Consider the following 21,762-nt stretch of genomic DNA (forward strand, 5'->3'; position numbering starts at 1 on the left):
TGACTGTGATAACTCGCTGGAATAACTTTTTTTAATGCATTGGACAACGTCATTAAATAAATTGTAGGCTATTTAAATGACTTCTTATTACATTCCTTGTTTATTATGCTTTTCTAGTGATGGCCAGTTATGTAGTGGGCCTATTACTGTTTTAAAGTCGGCTTAAGTAAGTCCAAGAAAACTCTGCAATGTGAAATAAAGTAGTGTTAACTTATACCAAAGATACTGGTTTATCCTCCGTCTTTGCTTATACTAAAAAAACTGGAAAACGTATGAACGGCTCAATACTGTGATGTAGCCAAAGGGACTGAAGAAAACTGAAGAAAAACTACAACTACCAGAAAGACTCTAAACCCTCTTCCGGTTTACAGTTACCACGGGAGACCGAGGGAAGCTGCAGCCTGAGAGTACTGAAGTCCGCTAAAACAAGCAATGAAACGTCGAATTTGAGCAGTGTTTTCAATACATTTGCTAACGTTATCAACTACAAACGTTGTCGACATTTTAATTTATCGTCTTTGGTTCTAGGGATGTTAACTGTGTCGTGTTTCCTAGGTAACTAGCAAAGCTAACGGTGTACAAGCTAACGTTGTAACGTTACTTCATATATCCAGGCCGTATGATGTAGCTTAGCTAAGCTAAAACTTTAGCTCACTTTAGCTGTCTAGTTTTCGAGGGAATTGGTGTAATATTAATGTCTTGGTTATGTTAAATCGTAATACGTCGTAAACAATTCATTTGTGACTGAAAGAGGCCTGTGACGTTGTCACCATCACAATGTTTATCTACCTCAGCAAGAAGGTGAGTGTCCAAAACCTCACATCGTACCTAACCACCTAAAAACACGTAAGTTAAGACACAGAGCGTTGGTTAACAGTGCGGCTTCAATTTAAATTGTTTTATAGATCGCCATCCCCAACAACATCCATCTAAAATGTGTTTCCTGGAACAAAGATCAAGGCTTTATCGCCTGCGGAGGAGACGATGGTCTCCTCAGGGTGCTTAAGCTCGAAACGCAGACAGGTAAGTTCAGGGGATGGAGCAGCCTGCACAGTCCTGGTACACACACTCGTCATTCCCACGCTATTTGTATTTACCTCTGGCCTTGGTTGGTAGAGCAACAAGTAAATAGCAATGTGCATGAAAATGAAAACCTGAATCATTATAAAGGAAGTCTACAAAATAAACACATATAATGCACAATGCAGAGTTCCTTGACACAGGAATTGCTTTACACTATTTACCTGTGGCATCTGCTGGATAAACTACCCATATCCCACCTAAAATCACTAAATCTGGTGCTCATGTCCCTAGATATTATCCCTTACTAGAACTGATGACATAATGATTACAGTAAAACACAACTGCGGTCTAGCCCAAGGCAAAAAACACACAAGTGTAAAATTTGTTTTAAAAAATTGTCCACTGTCGAAAACCCATACACAGATGTTGGCTTAGCCTGGTTCAGATGTTCTTCGTCAGTGTTGCTCAGAGTGTGATATGCTACATATATTTCATATGTTTATTTATTTATTGCTGTCATTTTTCATGACGATAGATTAAAAGTGGGCTGATGAAAAACGTAATTTTGGGTTGATGAATAATAGTCACTACATTTAGCTCTGTGTTAAAGTTTATTTGTCACAGCCAAACCTCTTATGTCATACCCATGTGGCTGAGATTTGAGGGCTCTTACAGTGTGAAAGAAATCTTCTGAAAGTTTTATAAGCTTTTTGACTCTGTGTGCAGTCACTGAAAGAAGAAACGGTACCACCCCATCCACTCTTTTCCGCTGGACCGGTCCACTGTTATTATGCCCTTAAACAAACAGAGAAAACCCCCGAAAGAAAGAGAAAGATACAATAAAAAGTGTAAGCTGGAAGGTACCCACAAACTACTATTCCAAGGCTGTAGACGAATGGTTGCCTTTTTAAAAGGTTTTTTTAACAGTTGCCCAACTGAGAGTTGTTTGAACATTGTTGTGGTTCGAAATTTGAAATGTTTTTGTCTGCTTTCTCAACAGATGATGCCAAACTTAAAGGCCTTGCTGCCCCCAGTAATCTGTCAATGAACCAGACTCTAGAGGGACACAGTGGTAAGTTATATTACGCGGTTGCCAAACCTGTTATTATTATCATACTATGTAAGTAACAGGCAGCGTTCACAAAAGTAAAGACAGCTAAGCAGTGTAAAAACTTGGAACAAGCCACAGGAAAATAATCCTACACCCTGATTTCTACACTTGTAGGTGCAGTACAAGTGGTCACATGGAACGAACAGTATGAAAAGCTGACAACCAGCGACCAGAATGGACTCATCATTGTGTGGATGCTCTACAAAGGTGATTGCTGTCAAATTAAAAAATGCAAGTTGTCTTGTAATGAATATGGCTTTAATAGTTGTCTGTCTTCGCCCCTTCCAAAGGTGCATGGTACGAGGAGATGATCAACAACCGGAACAAGTCGGTGGTGCGGAGCATGAGTTGGAATGCCGATGGTCAGAAGATCTGCATCGTGTATGAGGATGGAGCGGTCATTGTTGGATCTGTAGATGGTAAAAACAGTTTTAATACATGGTGATCAATCGTAATTTTTCCAACCAGATTTAACATAAAATCACCAAGAATCCCTTGACAAGGACTTCTTTGTTCACATGCTGAGGGAGTAAGTGTGAACATGTACAGTGGGATAAACACCCCCTTTTTTTGAAGGAAACCGGATTTGGGGAAAGGAGCTAAAGGGAAATCAGCTTGCTCATGTGGCGTGGTCGCCAGACAGCAAGATCCTCCTCTTTGGCATGGCCAACGGGGAAGTACAAATCTATGACAACCAAGGAAACTTCATAGTGAGTGCATAAGCTTAAGTAGAAGAAGTGTAATTTCATTTTAGTTTGTACCCATGTAGAACTACATGGCTTCATTACCTGTAGGATGCTAATATTGTGAAGAAAAATGCAATGTAGATTCAAGTGTGCAGAGGGAGTGCAGGCTTTCAGCATACATGGGAACAGCAGGTTTTGGGAGAATCTATTATCATATATTATCAGAGGATATTTTGTGAAGCAAATTTATAGCCACCTTAAAGCTTTAAATTGATATTATCTTTTTGATTTTCCAGAAATAACTGTAGAATTTGTAAAGCCCCTAATTGTAGGATATGAAAATTTCTGACTTTGGCAACTCCTGTGATATTAGAAAAGACGCTGCATACCACTATCAGCTTCTTGCTTGCTTAAAGGGATAGTTCAGATTTTTTTAAGTGGGGTTATATGGGTTACTTATCCCTGGACTGTATATCAGAAGCAGTAGATATCAGTTGGCACGTTCCCAGTTTGGAGAAACAGGCTAGAGTTCAGCACAGAAAATACACGATATACTGCTGTGGAGGTGTCAGCAACAACACATATTTTAACCACCCAAAAAAAGTCCCACCTAAAAAATCAATATCAGTTTAAGTGTATGCTCTATTGAGAGTATTTTCACAGCTTTACCTTAATGCCAGACAGTGATTTCCAACTGGAAAGTGAAGCCTTTTCTTTGAAGCCAGACTTCATTGGGTTTCAAAAAATGTGATTTAACGTTGCTGAACACAGGAGCTGCTGGTTTACTGCCGCCTCAATAAGTTTGTTTGTTTGTGTTATTGTGTGGCTTTGGCATTTAAAAGGGTTAGTTGGGATTTACCAAATTCACACAGTAGCACAAACTAACTAACCAATCGAAGCAGCAGCACCCATGTTTAGCGAGCTAAAATTACTGTTTTTCTCAATGGAGCCTGGTGGCATTGATGAGAGCATATTTGGGGAACTGAAGCTTGTAACGGTTTCCAAGTCAAAATGGGCTGTCTGATGGAAACGTAAAGCTGCAAAAGTACTCTCAACATAACGTACACCTAAACTGGTATGGATTTTTATTGGTTGCTAAAATACATTTTGTTGCTGACCCCCATCCACAGCACTAGATTGCTTAGCTTCCGTGTCGGACTCCTGCTGCTTGTCCAAACTTGGGGCATGCTGACTGACATCTACTGTATGTGATACACTGACCATTGATTAGTACCTCATACAACCCCACATAAAAAATCTGAACTAACCCTTTAAAGGTACATTTTGTGTGGTGTATCCACATGACATTGATATAAAATAATAATCTGATGTTATGTTTCAGATGAAAATGACCATCAGCTGCCTCACCAATGCAACCGGAGCTGTCAGTATTGCAGGTATCCACTGGTACGCAGGAACTGGGGGCTACATTGAACCAGAGTGTCCATGTCTCGCTATCTGTTTCGACAATGGACGATGCCAGATCATGCGCTACGAGAATGATGAAAGTAAGAGAGAAAAAAAGAACTTCAGAGACTGCAGTATTTTCTTATGCTTGAATGAAATGTTTACCAATGGTGATAAACTATGCTGTTGTCCTTTTTCTTCAGACCCAGTGTGTATTGACACTCTGATGAATGTGGTCAGTATCCAGTGGAATCATTGTGGCAGTGTCCTGGCAGTAGCAGGTTCTCTCAGAGCCTCAAATCTGGAGAAAGAATTCAATGTTGTGCAGTTCTACACACCATTTGGAGAGGTGAGAGCGAAGATTCTGTTCCTTTGCTGATTGCTTACAGAGTTTTATACATGAAGATCAGGCATGTGCAGTACACTATTATGCAGTGTTCCTGTCAATATCATATGTGAGACCAAAAAGAAATATTTACAAAGAATGAGCTGAATTGATAAAGCATACAATGCCTTTTGTCTCTTGTTTAACAATGAAATATCTTGCAATTCCAGTTTTGCTGCTGTTGTGCCATCCGACATTGTGCTTGAGTCATTAGTATTGATTTTATAATCATCCATTGTATACCCAGAACCCCTACTGACCCCAGTGCGGAAATACAAATGCTATAAGACAGGAATCGTTGAGATTTTGTGCTTAAAATGACTGCTCTTGTTTAAACAGCATCTGAGGACTCTCAAAGTGCCTGGGAAGCAGATGACAGGCATTGGCTGGGAAGGAGGAGGGCTGCGTATTGGCCTGGCTGTGGACTCCTACATCTACTTTGCCAACATAAGACCAGACTACAAGGTAAATGATAACAAGTGTGGCTCACTCTCAATCAAGGATTTTTGGTAGAGAAACAGTTCTTGAGGGCACTTGTAGATAGAGGAAACTTCATAGAAGCTGAATAAGAGTAAAACAGACATTCAACTGTTTGCTGTGGTTATTTGGCTCGGTAATAAAAGAAAGCGATTGTGGTTAGTTGTTCTGGTGACAACACATGTCAGTGGGACTGTAAAGTATCCAGTAGTCCCACTCAGTAGTTTGAGAACTCAGTTTTTGGTTTACCATACGAACTAAGCTGGTGTTTCCCTTTTGTCAGTCGATTGCTGATGCTCACCATAAAGCCTGGGCCCATAATCACAATCATCCTTACCAGCATCTGTATGTCCTGGTGTGTTACTGAGCCAACAACACCAACATCTGATATTAGAGACATGGATTACATAGCTAAACATGACTACAGATGGGGATTATTTTACTTACAAATGAAAATATGAAGCAGTTAAATCCAACAATCCTCAGTTCCTCTTAAGGATCTGGTTGAGACTGTGCACTAAAGACACCTCTCCATGCTTCGTACTACTACAATGTATGTGTGGTCGTCACCTCAGCTCACCTCAGTGAGTTTCAACTTGCAGCAAATTAGTTTTTTTCTAATTTGTATGGAAGTTAGCCTGCCACAACGGTGCAATGGTACACATTATAATGGCTGCTGATTTGAAGTGGAATATCCATTCTACTTTCATTCTATTTCTATGGAAAACCTGTAGTGAATCTGGCATGAGTACAGTTAAAACACTGGCCAGATGCTCAGAGCATTCATCAGGGCAGAGATGATTAAAAAATAGTAATATAAATCACCCCCGCCTGTCTTTAAATCAGTAGAATGTTTGAATTGTAGTGCAGTGTTACATTCAAATGTGTCTAAAGGTTCTCTTGATTGTTGATTTTCTCTTTTATTCTCTTTTATAATACATAAATTTACATTTACCAACCATCTTTTTGTAGTTTTGTGAAGTAGCTGTGTACATTTCTGCGAAACTGGCCTGCTGCAAAGGCAACACCTTGCTTGCAGAATCTGTCCCAAAAAATGCTTTTGGTCATATGTTACTGTCACATGGAGGAACATGTCTTTTGTATAATCATATTTCTTCCCAGAGCTTAGAAGCAACACACATGAGGTGAATCTCAGCAGCTCTTTATGTCTCTCAACAGTGGGGCTACTGTTGCAGCACAGTGGTGTATGCCTACACAAAGCCAGAGCGGCAAGACTACTGTGTGGTATTCTGGGACACCAAAAACAACGAGAAGTTTGTCAAATATGTCAAGAGCTTGATGTCCATCACAACCTCGGGGGACTTCTGCATCCTAGCCAGCAAGGCAGATGACACCCAGCCTCAGGTACAAACACCTCTGGATTATATGTCCTATTGTAGCATGGCAACACTGAGAAGAAATTATTATTGTTTTATAATGGTTGACTTAATACGCTACTTACATTCTGTATGATTCGAACAAGCTTATCCATTGCTTTAGACAGATCTATTCTAACTTTTACATACAATGAGGAAGAAACAGTGTATACAGATGAAGTTACAGAGTGAGCTGTAGTAGTAAGGATCACAAATGTGTCTCTGCTCTCTTGCTTCCTGTCTTTCTAATTCATCGCCACACAGGAGGATGCTGAGTTAGAGTCTACAAATCATGCAAGGGTAATGTACAAATTAAAACCACAAACTCAAAATGAGTACTGTTTATTTCGATAAAGAATGATAAATTGACCTGTAGAATAATGTTGCATTATTGCGTGTTTTTCAGTATGTCCTGATTCTGTGCAACTCCATTGGGACTCCACTGGACTCCAAATACATTGACATTGGTGAGTTCATACAGTAAAGTGAGACATATTTTTCTTGTGATGCCACTTTTTTTCATTTTCTAGTCAACACAATATAAAATGTGAATTTTCTTACATCATACCATTGACTAAACAAGGCATGTGCCCTGCGAGCTTGCACACAGTGGAGACACAGAGGTGAACTTGGTAATAATATCCTCGTGGCACGACTGGAATGATCAGAGTCCTCATTTACCATAAGGTTGGTGTGTTTCTTCAAGCCAATGTGAGAGATCACACCCTGTGTATAGAGACACGGTGGTTGGCGTTCTGCCACCTGCTGCCCACAGTTATATCTTTCATAGGCCCACAGCATCTTATAGCAAACAGACGGTTAGCACTGGGCATCTTTATATCTCATGGATATTCAGCATTCTGTCTCTGCTTGACATGACTGAATGTTTGCTGAGAACATAAGGGAAAGACAGGCCAAAGTCTGCAGACCTCAAAGCCTCAGAGGATCTGAATGGATTTCAGATATCCCACATAGGTTAAATAATAAGAGAGTGAGTTCAAGTGTGTGCCTTTTGGAGACGTCTCCTCCTCTGGCCTTGTGATGGCTTTAAAGTTTATCTGTTTGAGAGCACACCTCATTATATGTTCTTGTATTTATCCACACAGAAAATACGCACAGAGTATTCATAATTCAAAGTTAGAGAAAAAGATTTATAGTGATTTACAAATATTAATTTACCAGGTGTTGGTATCGATCACTGTATTTTATGTAAGCTTTCACCACCCAAATGTCAATACTTAATTACTATACACGTGTATGTACTCAAACTGAATTGTTTGACATAACAAACTAAAAGCTTAAAATCCCTCTTAGTTGGTTACATTGGATAAAATGTGGTGTCAGATGCTTGGTACACACATGATCCACCAAATGACATTAAAAAAGATGGACACGATTGATTCAGTTGCTTCCTAATGACACAAAATTATAATCACTACTTGTCTACTTGTTCAGATCCACTGTTTGTCACCATGACCAAGACACATGTGATCGCTGCATCCAAAGAGGCTTTCTATTTGTGGCAGTACAGAGTGGCAAAGAAATTAACTGCCCTGGAGATCAACCAGGTGACCAGAACTAAGAAGGAGGGAAGAGAGAGGTGAGTTTTTTCAGACATTGGCCGAACATTTACAGTACAATGGAGCTGCATCTAAACTGGATGTCATAAAAGCTGTATTTAACAAAGCCAGGTAGAGGATGGGGACAGAATAGAACACCCATGTCAGAACTTACAGTACACATTAAGCAGATCATGGAAAGTTACAGGGAAGTAATGAAACCACAAGGCTAGATTCTGTGAGTCAGTTGGTTTACTGGCGTACTGTTTCAATGTAGAGTGTTGGTACTGACAGTGCTATGAAAAGCATTCATTCATCTGAATCAAAGGCCACTCTGGTTCCAGACAGGCTAGGCATGACATAATGTTCTGCCAGGGCTTTCCTAGCACCTGAACCACAATTCACCTCAGTGGAAAGGGCAACTGTCTGTCTGTCTGTGTCTGGCTCTTTCTCATTTGTTCTCACTTCCTGCCTTTCTAGGGTCTATCACATTGACAGCAATCCATCCGGAGCCAATGACAGTGGTCCAGACTTTACAAAAGCCTTCACAGTAAGAGAGATTTTCACCTTTCAGATTTACAAGTTTCGTAACCTCGAAGTTGTGGCACAAAATCAAAAAATAACTCTACAAAGATGCTTCTGAGACATTTTTATAACGATATACTGGGAAACTAATACATTATATTTTTAATTTTATCTCTCCATCTACTGTATGTAAAGCTGTTTTTTGTCTTTTTCATGAAAACAAACTTTTTCATGGGGGGTACAATTTACTTGAATTGTCTGAAGCCTTATTTTTGAAATGTTAAAATTTGGGACACACATATATAAACTACAACTAATAGTAATTTAATTTTAAATACATTTTCAGATCACAATAAATTTTATTGATATTTATGTTTTAGTTCCAGTTTTTTTTTTTTGTCATGGCTCACATGTATGTTTCTGTTCTATTTCAGGCAACCCGAGATCCCATTTGTTGTATCACAGCAACAGACAGGACCCTGATTGTGGTATGTACATCTCTGTTTTAATTTTGCAACTTTAAATCATTCACTAAAAGTAAAATTAAAGTAAAACAATAAGTGTTTGATTGTATATGTGCTTCCAGGGCCGTGAGTCTGGCACCATCCATAGATACAGCCTCCCGAATGTTGTTCTCATCCAGAAATACACTTTGAACAACAGAGCCTACTATCTGTCTTTGAACTGCAACTCCAGGCAGGCACTGTTAATCAGTTCAAACACAGTTTGTCAAATTTGAAAGCTGATCAATTTTTCATTCAGTTTAATTGTTATTTTGTTTAGTCGTCTGGCCACAATTGACATTGCGGGCATGCTGACTTTGTTGGACCTGGAAGTTCGTGCCTCCACAGACAACGGCTCAGGAGACCAGGCATCTGCAGGAGATCCATCCAAGTTTGAGCGCAAAGATGTTTGGGACATGAAGTGGGCGAATGACAATCCTGATCTGTTCGCCATGATGGAGAAGACAAGGATGTATGTCTTCAGGAACTTAGACCCAGAGGTGAGTGCTCAGGTGTTTGTGTGTTGGTCAGCAGCATTATCTTGTTATTACTAAATAAACATTTAGCAACTGTTGCCTTTGTGTATTGCTTTTCTTTTTAAAAAAAAAAAAACAGGAACCCATACAGACATCTGGGTACATTTGCAACTTTGAAGACCTGGAAATCAAATCTGTCCTGCTTGATGAAATCATGAAGGTAAAACTTTAGTTAAAAAAAGTGGCACTTAAGATCCGAGTCTGAATACTTTCATGTTGGAATGAAAAACATAACCAGTCATGCTAATACCAAGATGCTTTTTTTCCCATAATTTCAATGAAATGTTTTATTTAGCCTCTTAAATATCCTAAAGCAGATGGATTTACAATTGTTTAGACTTACTGTTGACTTGACACATGATTAATTTAACAGCTGGTTGCAAAATGATGAGAATTCATCCATTTGTAGTGTTAATATGAAGAGAGACACTCTTTATGCCTCACTGCTTTGCTGTGTCTTTAAATTGCTCAAAGATGCAGTGTGTATTTGTTGATTTAATGAAACACTTATGGGATCTTGCCCAACAGGATCCAGAGAGGCCTAACAAAGACAACCTCATCAACTTTGAAATCCGCTCCCTGAGGGACAGTCGTGCATTGATTGAAAAAGTGGGGATTGAGGATGCCTCACAGTTCATTGAAGATAATCCTCACCCAAGACTCTGGTAAATGCAAAGTGTTGATCTCTACTTTCTATTCAGCTTTAACGCATGGCTTTAAGCTTAAGGACCTTAAGTCTTCAGAGAACTAGCAGCGATGGAGGTCCCATGTTGCATCACCTGACATTGCTGTTTCTTGGCCTAAAAGTTGCACATGAACACACCGCAAAGACTACAGCAGACAGCCAACCACCATGTACGTTCTGTACCGGCATGAGAGAAAATAACTCTCCACACCAGCAGACGGTCATTGTCTGTAATCATCATTAAAAAAAGGAAACTGAATGCTAGTGCTAGTTAGCCAGTTAGCCCATTGATAACACAATCTAATGTTTAAGAACAGAGCTCATTTCCCTGCGCCAGTGAACAATAACACAAACCCTTCCAAAACTTATCTGTTAAAGAAAGAAAAAAAAAAATCTTACCTTATGTGACAAGTTTGTTCTGGTCTTCCTTTTGACTTCAGCTCTTTGTTTACTTTCCTCACTTCCGTTTCTCCTCTCGTGCCCTAACCTGAACTGCCAATCAGAGTGATTTCATTCACTCACAAGCGCCGTCGTCAACAGGGTCCAACAAGGGGCAATGGTGCAGGACACACCACACTGACTAGGGTGACTGACGCTCACCAACCGCCTGATATTGACCAACATTTTGGTTCATGTATGTGGAGCAGTGAAAAGTGAAAAAGGGTTGGATGCAGTTGAGTATAGATCAGAGGTTGTGGTGATTAATAAATTCACTTTCAGCCCATCACATCACTGGTCTCATCATTCTGATACAGCTGTGCTGATTACAGTGACACATGACGATGGCAGCTCAATAAGTGAAGAATTGGCTTTTCCAGGAAATCATGTTGTTGTCTGGATGGTGCAGAGCGATTCAATGTGAACACCACAGATCCGCAGCAGATGTTGTGGGGGATTTTTAACAGTTAATTTGTACAATAACAAAAGAAACAAATAATTAAAAAAAAAATATATTTAATTTAATCAAGGTAAACATAGGACTCAGTGATACAAAGCAACAAAATCAGTTCTCAAAAACTATTCTGAATTTTCTCTTCAAAAGATATTTGAACGTTGCTGTCAGGTCAGGTCGGCACCAGTCAATAGCTGCTTTTGTCTGAGCATGTACTCTGTGCTGGTGCAGGAGGATTATTGCAGAGATTTATAATAACTCTTTTGTAGCTGCAGTGTGATCACTTTAGCTTATGCGTGTTCTCTGGGTAGTGTGTCAATTCTTGCAGCATCCCTCAAAATCTCGCAACATCAAAAAGTGGGAATCAGTTCAAGCAGTCAGCTTCAGTCTGTGACCTATGGATAATCTTTAGACTCATCTCACACAGCAATAAAATCATAGAATCAATAAGTTTGAAACAGATTGATTGATTACAGACAATTATTTGGTCCATAGATACTGATTTGCATTTGCAAGCCACAGTCCTACTCACAGATTGTTGAGTGACTTCATACGGCTTAATAGCTTCATTACAGTTTAAATCTAAATCAATCATATTAGAGTGTGTATAAGAATTTATGTACGCACATTATGCCTCGCAGCTGTACTGGTGATAGTAGCTAACTGCCCCCTCTCTCCGTTATGACCCCACCAGGCGTCTTCTGGCTGAGGCAGCCCTCCAAAAACTGGATCTGAAAACAGCTGAACAGGCCTTCGTCCGTTGCAAAGACTACCAGGGCATTGAGTTCGTCAAGCGACTGGGCAACTTGCAGAGCGAGCCCATGAAACAGGCAGAGGTGGCAGCTTACTTCAGCAGGTTCGAGGAAGCTGAGCATATGTACCTGGATATGGATCGCAGGTATATTTAACTGTATTTTTTGGGGCGTATTTGATAGTTGAATCAAAACTTCCAATAATGATTTACTTTGTCATTTTAAATGTCAGTGTTACCTTATGCATCAGTTCTGTAAGCATGTTAATGTTTTATTTCTCGTAGGGACCTTGCCATCAGCCTTAGGATGAAGCTAGGAGACTGGTTCAGGGTGCTCCAGCTGCTCAAAGCTGGCTCTGGGGACTGTGATGATGCTCTGCTGGAACAGGCGTACAATGCGATTGGAGACTACTTTGCTGACAGACAGAAATGGTATTGAAATTTAGTTTACGATTTCTTTCTTTGGTCATTAATGTGTTAGTATATTTAGTATAGAAACAATATATACATGTGTTAGATAGTTACAGAGCCCCTAAAGTTCCAAAAGGTGATATTTGTTTTGTCTTGTGTACAACAAATATTATCTTGTATGAATAACCTAACAGCTTGTCTGCACAAGATAATAACTCGTTTCCACAAGATAATAACCTATGCTCACAAAATAAAATATGTAGCAAACTACATAGCAACTTTTGAGACTTTCAGGTCTCCATAGGTAATATATCTGTTTGGGGGGAAAAAAGTTCTGTAATTTGTACATTGAAGTATTGTTCTTTGTTCAGTGGATGTGAACAGAAGCGTAATGCATTAAAAAAAAAAAAAAATCCATAATTAACGAGAATATTATTTCAGAATTCTGAGAAAAGTTGTCGTGAAAAAAACGGCTCTTTTTTTCCTGAATTTACGAGACAGCCATCTATTCATAAATCAGTTAATGCGACATTTTGCATAATTTTGAGATGATTTTATTAATATAGAAAAACAGCAGCATTTTATTTATCAAATGAATGTATTACGCATTCATAGATATGCATTGTAATGGCTTAGCACTATAATACATAAACAAATTATGCAAATATAAACACTCATTTTCACCCAAGATCGTCATTAGTACGATGCAATATATTTAATATATCCCAAACCAAATAATATGTCATTAGTCTCTCAGTTGTATGGTACTATAAATGCTAATTAAAATCCATCATAAAAGGATGAGTTAACATTATGTCACTTCTATTTTGCGCCCATATACATTGAGTTATTGTCACCATAATCATTCCTTCGGTCCATACTAGCTGTGAATAATCCTTTCCTGACGCGAGTCCAGTGTAAATGATAGAGGACAAGTCCACCGTCCTTTGCAAAAATGCACTCTGAGGTTCAGCTAAAGATAATTCAAGGCTTCAGCAGTCTCAGTCAGCCAAATCAAGTAGGTATCTTCCAGAGAGACTACCTTCTTTCTTTTTCCCTGTTTCTTTGCTGAGACTTTCGGAAGGAACCGTAACAAAAAGAGGGAGTTTTGTAAGGAAAGACTATGTCTTTATAAGACACCCATGTAATTTAACTAACTGTATGCTGAAGCCTCATTATCGCCTCAGCTAAACTTTAGAATGCATACTTGCACAGAATGAGAACTGTGTTTTTTCCCCTATCACTTACATTGAATTGGAAACAGATTCACTGGATAAATGATGACATACTGTAACCTGTTTGTGCCACTGCAAGCAATCTTCATTGAATCTGGACGGCCTTTAACACACTGTATGGATGTATGCACACAGGGCTGTTACCAGAACTCCTATCCATTATTATCTTATTCCATTGTTCTGTGTGCTTTCCGTTATTATACATCCATTGTTTTCTTTGTTTAAGGTTTAAGTGGGGCTCTTTTATTTACGTCATCTCATTGCGCCCTCTTCCACAGTGGCCCCTAACTGAAGAATTAGTGCCACCTACTGCTTATCTCAGTGAACCAACTCCCAATATTCGCATAACAGCAGTTGATGGAAAAAGCACATAAAGTCACATTTAGCCAACTATTTGGAAATTCAGTTAAAATGTGCGCTACATTTGGATGGAAACCTGACTTAAGATTCAGAGGCGTCTACACAAGGCTCTCAACATGGAGGTGGCTGAGTCAGTGGCTCATAGCTAACTGTGCGGACAGTGCTAGCAACAGCAACAGTGCTTATAGAGCTAATGGTGTTAGGAGAGTGGCTGCAACACTTCCACGCCAACACCGTCTCAATATCAGCATTAACTGCCATATTAGGGCAGTGCAAAGCGGTGGGGATTAGCTAGCCAGTGGGATACACACATGGACTCACATGTACGCGTGGCTGGACCGCACAACAGCGAACAGAGAAGTCCGGATTACAGTGCACAAAGAGGTGGCCTGACTGTGTTCTCTGCTCAGGATGCCAGTACTTAACTACATATTTACATAGCAAATAGCTGGTTCCTGCTACATTAATGTTCTGAATGTCATGAAGGGCTCCTTTAAGATTGAAGGAAACTCTGTCTCACTTTCGGTTTTAAATACTGTATAAATCCTTTCTGTTTCAAGGGTCAACGCAGTGCAGTACTACCTTCAAGGTCGTAACCAGGAGAGGCTGGCAGAATGCTACTACATGTTAGAGGACTATTATGGCCTTGAAAAGCTGACCACTATGCTGCCAGAGAATCATGCGCTTTTACCGGTGAGCAAAATGTTCAGATTTGACCAAAAATAACTCTTTCTTTGGGCTTTATGTAGAAATTTCAGACATCAATGACTGTGAATCCATAAAACCAACCCTCTGTTGCCTCTCCATTGTCTCCGTCTCTGTGTTTCAGGACATTGGACAAATGTTTGCCACCGTGGGCATGTGTGAACAAGCTGTGCAGGCCTACCTGAAATGCAACCAGCCCAAGGCTGCCGTTGACACCTGTGTCCATCTGAACCAGGTGAGAGACAGACAGAACACTGTGGCGCCAGAGTTTCTGAGTGACACTCTGAACACACACGGTCTTCCCTCATCCATCTTCAGATTAAACACACACTTCACTGTGTCAGTGTGGCACCTGCTGTCCTCCCACTCCTATCCTCTTCCTGTGTCATATTTAGCCCCACAGTGTGAATGCTGCTCTCAAACTTTGCTCTTCCAGTGTAAATTTGGCATTTAGCTCAGAAGGGTTGATTAACTGTTCTTCGCTCAGGTTTGGACAAAAGAAAGAACTTTCTTAATATAAAAAATCTGTGAAGAGATGTTTCACCACAGCTGGCTTTGATTTAAAGGACGTTAAATTTGTGCTGTAATTGACCCTGTGTTAATCCAAAAGGAGACGTCGTTAGCGGTCCCTGTTTCCTCTCTTGGCAGTTTCTCCTGCTGTGTTAATGTTGCGTTTTTGACAGTGAAATGAACAGGCTGCACTTTAACTGTTTCCCCTTCAGTTTCCTGTTAGCTCATCCCTGGGATGTGGAAAAATACACTGGGCTCTGTGTTATCTAACTTTTGTGACTGCAAGTGAGGTATACAGCTGTGTCATTTTCAGGAAGGCTTGACGATAAGAAGCCAGAAAGTGATTTAAGTTAAAACCTGATAGCAGTTGGTAACGTTTATAAAGAATAACTTTTTTTTTATATACTTGCTGAAACTGTCACTATAGTCGCACAACACTAAATCAGAATCCCATTCCTCTGCCTACTCTGTTGCCTTGTAGCGCCTCTAATGGCCTTACAGCACATTAACAAATACAACAAATCAGAGCTGAGGAGTCTCTAATGCAGCTGTTAATCATGTCAGTCACTGCTTGTGAACTTCAGACTGTCAAATTAGGCAGCGCTGATCAAATATTAATCAAGAGTCTGTTATTATGTTATCTATTTCTGGCCTCAAATGTTTTCAGAAACTTATTTTTGTGTACTGTTAGGCTGTAAAATGAGACGGTTGGTCCAGCTGGTGGGTGGTGCTTGGTATTTTGGTCGACTGTGTCCAACATGGTGGCTGGGTCACAAACATATTTGATCAGTGCTGCTCAGTTTGACAGTTTGACCGCAGTTCACAAGCAGTGTTTGACACGATGTGTTAGAGACTCCTCGGCTCTGATTGGTTGTTTTTTGTGCGCCTTGGTAGATTCTATGTGAGAGGCAGTAGAGAGAGGAGGAGGGACATGATATATTTCTCAGACTATCTGTCTCATGTACTTCTTTCATATTATAGTGACAGTTTTAGTAAATACGACACAAAATTATTTTCATGAAAGTTACCAACCGTAGCTTTAAAAGCTGTATGTAAATGATGTATTTATTGCACTGACGTTTCTGATTATTATTTTAGATTAACTTGACCAATATCATATTCAAAAGGTACAGGCTTATTTTGTTTTTGGTTCAATATTGTCCTTTTCTTACAGTGGAACAAAGCAGTGGAACTCGCCAGGACCCACAACATGAAGGAGATTAAACCTCTTCTCTCCAAATATGCTACACATCTTCTTGAGAAGAATAAAACCTTAGAGGCGGTGGAGCTGTATCGGAAAGCCCACCATTTCCTTGATGCGGCCAAACTCATGTTTAAGGTAGGTTTATGTTTTCATGCACTTTTTTACGCCGGAGTTTGAAGCGTCACATTTTCCCAATATATATACACACAGAAAGGAACTGAACAAGCAGCTTGGGTAAGGAAGGCTGGGTCATTCCGCCCTTCTTTTACAATAATCAAATCCAAACACCAAATGACTGTCGACCCCTAATAAACTTTTGGGGATCAAGTCCACTATAGGGCCAGCTCCATCAGGTCTTGAGGCGACCCAATACTGGACAGATTAGTTAAAATTAAGAATCACAAACCACCTGACAAAATAATATGGAAACCATGGTTGCAGCAACACATAGTTAAAATTTTATATAGATAACTAAAAGACACAAACCTGGTTGATTCTGGTGGACTGACCCGTTCTGGAGCCCCATGATGGTGCTCTGATCATGCTTCGCTGCCGGCGAATGGGGAATGGTGCGACACACTCTGTTTATTGTATTTGAGGTCACACCAGAATTTTCTTCAGCTGGAATAACTTGTTTGTGGGCATGGACTTTTTGGCTGCCATTACAGATCGCAGATGAGGAGGCGGAGAAAAGGACCCGACCGCTGCAGGTGAAGAAGCTCTATGTCCTGGCAGCACGTCTGGTTGAAAATTACCATGAGCAGGTGAAGACGTCACAGCAGAGCAAATCCAAAGGGAAAAAGTCTGAGGTAATATATCACCACTAATACTTTATACATATAGGAATATATGTTTCTATTTCTTTCTTTTTTTTTCAATAAAAGCTTTTACATATTATAATACTGTAATTAGGCAACATCTGCACTGGCTGGGCTGCTTGAGGAAGATGCAACCTCTTCAGACAATCGTATTGTGGATAACGCGTGGCGTGGAGCGGAGGCGTATCACTTCTTCCTGCTGGCTCAGAGGCAGCTATATGGAGGCTACATTGAGAACGCCATACGCACAGGTACCAAATCACACAGGACACTTCAACATAATAATGTAATAATTATTATACAATATTTTCCAAACTGATTCAAAGACAGGAGTTGAGTTTATGAGATATTATTCAGTTTGTATTTGTATTTATTTTGTCACAAATTATTTTTTCTTGACTTGGACAGTCTTGTGATTTGAGACAAGTTAGTTTCCCATCATAGATAGAACCAAACACAGTGGAAGTCTAACTCCTCACTGCTTCCCCATTTTTAAAGCCCTTCACCTGCGTGAGTATGAGGACATCATCCCGCCAGTGGAGATCTACTCTCTGCTCGCTATTTGCTCTGCAGCCAACAGGGCATTTGGCACATGCTCGCAGGCCTTCATCAAGCTGGAGTCCCTAGAGAGTCTGGACCCTGAACAGCGGCAGCCTTACCAGGATCTGGCCCTGGAGATCTTCACCAAGCACACCCCAAAGGACAGCCACTCGACGGAGCTGTACGGATCGTCAGAGGGGTGAGGGCACCGATGAGTTTACATCAAAGTGTGAATCCAAACACTGACAGACGACCTTAACTCCTTAACTTCACCATTTAAAAGACATGTTTTGGAGGGATTTCGCCATTCTTTCCCTTCATACACATATTTGAATTCACAGATTACCATGAGAAATAGAGACATATTAAAGACACGATGAGTATATCTGAATCTACATTGGGAGGAATAACCGTAATGAAATATGAACCAGTAGTATTGATGGGTGTATTGTAGTAAGCAGCAGTCTACATTATTCTTTATTTGGGGTTTTCCCCTGTAGAGTCAACATAAACACAATGCTGTGCCTTGCACTGTGATATATTCATTTAATTACAACTATATTTTAAAAATTCCCTGCCACATCTCCAGGCACAAGCCAAAAACACAGTCATTACTAAAGTCTAAATGCAGTAAATGATTACAGCAAAATTTAAATGAGCTATAGTCATTACCCATTGTCAAAACAGAAGTGCTGAAATGTATTTTTCTCTAGTAATGTTAAATGGATTGTTAGATGATTTGTATACACAGCAGTTTCTGTCAATTTGGGGTAATAAAGTATATTACAGAGCCAGCTGCTGTAGACAGAGGAAGCAGCATTAGGGTCTTTATTAATGTAACTTTCTAAAAGTGAATGCTGAATAGGGGAAATGAAAAGAATCTACAAATAGCTAATTTTTATGCATTACAGGAATACACACAGTTTTGTAGATTGTTAGCTCTGTTGCTTTATTATGACTCTAGCATTGTGTTGAGTGCTACAACCAGTCGCAGGCAAGCAATTAACAATGAACACAGAGCTACAGAGAAAGTAATCTCGGAACCCATTGGCTATTGGTCTGACAACGATAAGCTTCTGGGGGCCATAGCCAATATTTTGGGAGATCCAGTGTGGCTAGCAGATGTGGCCAAGACTTCCTTTGCCGTGGGCTGGCCATTTCGGCTAATCTCTATAAACACACATATACATATGAAAAAAAAATTAAAAGCTAATAAAATGCTAAATTGTTGTCGGAGGATAGCAGATGGGTTCCGAGATTTAATTTCAACCAATGCGTTACGCCTCCTCACATGGACTGTTTACCTGATGTTCAAACATGATTGGTCAATATTGCTCAGACTACAAACAGAAACCAGAATGCTTCCAATACCAAAATCTTGCCCTGTGGCACAGAGTCTGCATACATATACAGATATTTGTTCATAGAGATTAAAGAGACAGACACCAGGGACATGTGGGATATGCTTTCATCACTAATGGAAACTTTACCAACAGATCACTCTTAAGTTTTTGTCTTCCTTTAAGCCATTCATTGAGGTTCTCTTTGATCTCACTACTTGACAGTATCCCTGAGTCCAACTAATTCTATTTTCTTATTCTAGGACGGAAGGAAAATTACCCACATGCATTGTGACAGGTCTACCGATCCAGGAGTACCAGTTCTGGATGTGCAACGTGTGTAAACACTGCGCTCTAGGACAGGAGATCAGCAAGTATAACTGCTGCCCACTGTGTCACAGTCCTGTAGCGTGAAACTCTGTCCCATGAGAGAACCTACATTTTCACATTTCTAAGCATTGTAATGTACGTTGGCCTGAATCTGTGTTTCTTTTTTATGAGTTTGTGGAGCAAATGAACTGAAAATATTTACTTATGGAAAAGGTGCATTTGGTTTCAACTTAATGAAAGTTCTTAAACTGAAGCTGTCATATGTTTTATCCAGTAGAAACAGAGCAAAATATGTATTTAGTGGGATTTAACTTATGTCCTATGTATTTTTCTTTACTTTAAATGTTGTGAAATATTTAAATGAATACAACTGCTTTGTTAACTATTTTTATATGGAAGTAAATAGTAAATAAACTGTCACCTTTGTACAAGAATTTAAAATATATTTTGCTTGGATTTCATTTTGCTGACCTTTGTAATATCATACTGCATTCTTGATCACTTTATATCATGTGGAAAATACTGTTAAGGACAGATGGCTTTCAAACCATTATCACCAACTAATCTGCTTGGAAACAGTACCCACACCATCAGTAGTGTTTACTGGGAACACCACTGCACTTGGGAATAGTGCTTAACAAGTATCAGTGCTGCTGACCATCTGTAAGGAATTTTTGAGTACATCCAACCAGATGAAATACCGCTTCAAGTGGAATATGCGCCATGTTTTGGTAGATAATGAGGACATGGTTCAAAGGGAAACGCTGCTTCTGCTGTGGTTTTAATTTTTGGTTACATGACAGGATGGAATTAGCAAAAGTACAAGTTTTTAGCCTTTTATCTTGCTGTGTGGAGACAAAATGTTTGCCTGAATTCAAGTGGTTTTAAAAATCTTGACCCCAACATAACATTTAAATAATTCATTAATGTAAAACAGTATCCTTGTGGCTCCACCACTCCACTGAAGTGCCTCTTGCAGTGTTACTGCATATCAGTGATACAATCTTCTCCTGCCATCTACTGTCAGTAAATGGCATCAGTGAGTAGGGCACAGCATCATAAGCAGTCGTTGCATAAAAGTAACTTCCATCTGACTCAGAGCATATTCAGAAGACACTTTCTTTATTTTGGTAAACCTTGCAGAAGATCGTATTGTTGACATTGATAGTGCTGCAGAGTCGTGGTGTGTCTGCAGCTTAATTTGTCTTAACTGTAACTTACACTTTGACTTATAATCTTGGCAGGGCCCTGATGATTTTTAAATGACACTTGAATAAGTAATTGTTGTTTTATCCTCTGTTATTCCGATATTACAGCATCACAGTAGGGTTCTTTTGTAATTTCCTTACATTATAAATGCTGTATATTGTATATTGGCCAAATGTACACACTCTAAATATTTGGAGGGAGGTGTCTGACACCCCCCACACCCACCAGCCCCTCCGAAATTATGCCATGTCCACGTACACATACAAACAGTGCCAATACATGCTGGTTTTACCATGACTGCCTGTTCCCACCACCAACTACTGAGGTATTTTAAATCATTACTGGACATTTAAAGGTCCAGTGTGTAGGATTTAGTGGCATCTAGTGGTGAGGTTGCAGAACTGGAACATTTAACATGTGCCGATTGTGTAGGAGAACTACAGTGGCCAACACAAAAATGCAAATCGCCCAGTCCAGTGCCAGTGTTTGCTTTAGGCTACTGTAGAACAACATGGCATAGCACATGGCACAACATGTTGATATAAACAGCTCATTCTAAGCTCCAGCAATTCTTAGTTTTGGGGGGGGGGGGGGGGGGTCACATGAAACGGGTTTATGGGTCCTCTGCCAACAAATTTTGAGCATCAAACACTTAATTTCCTGCATTCTGGTGAATTTTCGTACACCAATTTGTGTCTTTTCTGCATCAATCAACTAAATATTTTCAATTTTATCAAGATAAAAGTCCTCTGCTATGATTGTATGAGGCAGGACATGTCTCCTGCATCCCCTGTGAAATTTACTCCTATGCTAATAAAACATTCATTCATTCATTTATTTTCCATATCCTTTTAGGGGTCGCGGGAAAGGGGGGGCTGGACAGGTCTCATGCTTAAGGTCCGTTTCCACTGAAGAAGTTCCTGGTACTATTTGGGGGGCAGGAACTACTACAGGAACGTCCTCTCACTCGGCCCTCTCAACCGCCGTGTCTCCACTGAGAGCGGAGTACGAGGAAGGTTCCTGTAAAGTTACGGGCTCTGGATGTGACATAATCGTTGCGCGACCATTTACCGGGGCGACGTAGGAACGCCGTTAGCTGTTAGCCCTTAGCGGTGTCTGTAATAACTCACTAAATGGCCCGTGAAAAAAATATTTTTTCCAGCAGATGTCTTAGTTACAACATG

The 21,762-nt window shown here is 39.9% G+C and overlaps 1 protein-coding gene across 1 annotated transcript; it reads left to right on the forward strand.

The window, feature by feature from the left end:
• Positions 1 to 373: 373 nt before the first annotated feature.
• On the forward strand, positions 374 to 19,810 carry wdr35 (WD repeat domain 35). The gene is made up of 28 exons (XM_050062574.1): positions 374 to 801; positions 906 to 1,023; positions 2,024 to 2,095; positions 2,249 to 2,341; positions 2,425 to 2,553; positions 2,711 to 2,844; positions 4,163 to 4,328; positions 4,431 to 4,576; positions 4,952 to 5,077; positions 6,269 to 6,454; positions 6,730 to 6,765; positions 6,872 to 6,932; positions 7,921 to 8,065; positions 8,505 to 8,574; positions 8,984 to 9,037; positions 9,136 to 9,245; positions 9,333 to 9,552; positions 9,668 to 9,748; positions 10,117 to 10,253; positions 11,860 to 12,063; positions 12,202 to 12,348; positions 14,483 to 14,615; positions 14,752 to 14,862; positions 16,312 to 16,476; positions 17,010 to 17,150; positions 17,254 to 17,410; positions 17,658 to 17,898; positions 19,303 to 19,810. The coding sequence occupies exons 1-28, from the start codon at positions 778 to 780 to the stop codon at positions 19,451 to 19,453; spliced, it is 3,558 nt and encodes a 1,185-aa protein (XP_049918531.1). The 5' UTR covers positions 374 to 777; the 3' UTR covers positions 19,454 to 19,810.
• Positions 19,811 to 21,762: the final 1,952 nt, after the last annotated feature.

The sequence above is a fragment of the Epinephelus moara genome, chromosome 14, assembly GCF_006386435.1.
Source record: "Epinephelus moara isolate mb chromosome 14, YSFRI_EMoa_1.0, whole genome shotgun sequence".
Lineage (NCBI taxonomy): Eukaryota > Metazoa > Chordata > Actinopteri > Perciformes > Serranidae > Epinephelus > Epinephelus moara.

What these genes read in the sequence shown, in the direction of transcription:
- wdr35 (XM_050062574.1), top strand. Translation starts at nt 778, where the DNA reads ATGTTTATCTACCTCAGCAAGAAG. An exon ending in CATTGTTGGATCTGTAGATG is followed by an intron (nt 2,554 to 2,710) that starts GTAAAAACAGTT and finishes CTTTTTTTGAAG; the next exon opens with GAAACCGGATTTGGGGAAAG. An exon ending in ACAACCAAGGAAACTTCATA is followed by an intron (nt 2,845 to 4,162) that starts GTGAGTGCATAA and finishes GTTATGTTTCAG; the next exon opens with ATGAAAATGACCATCAGCTG.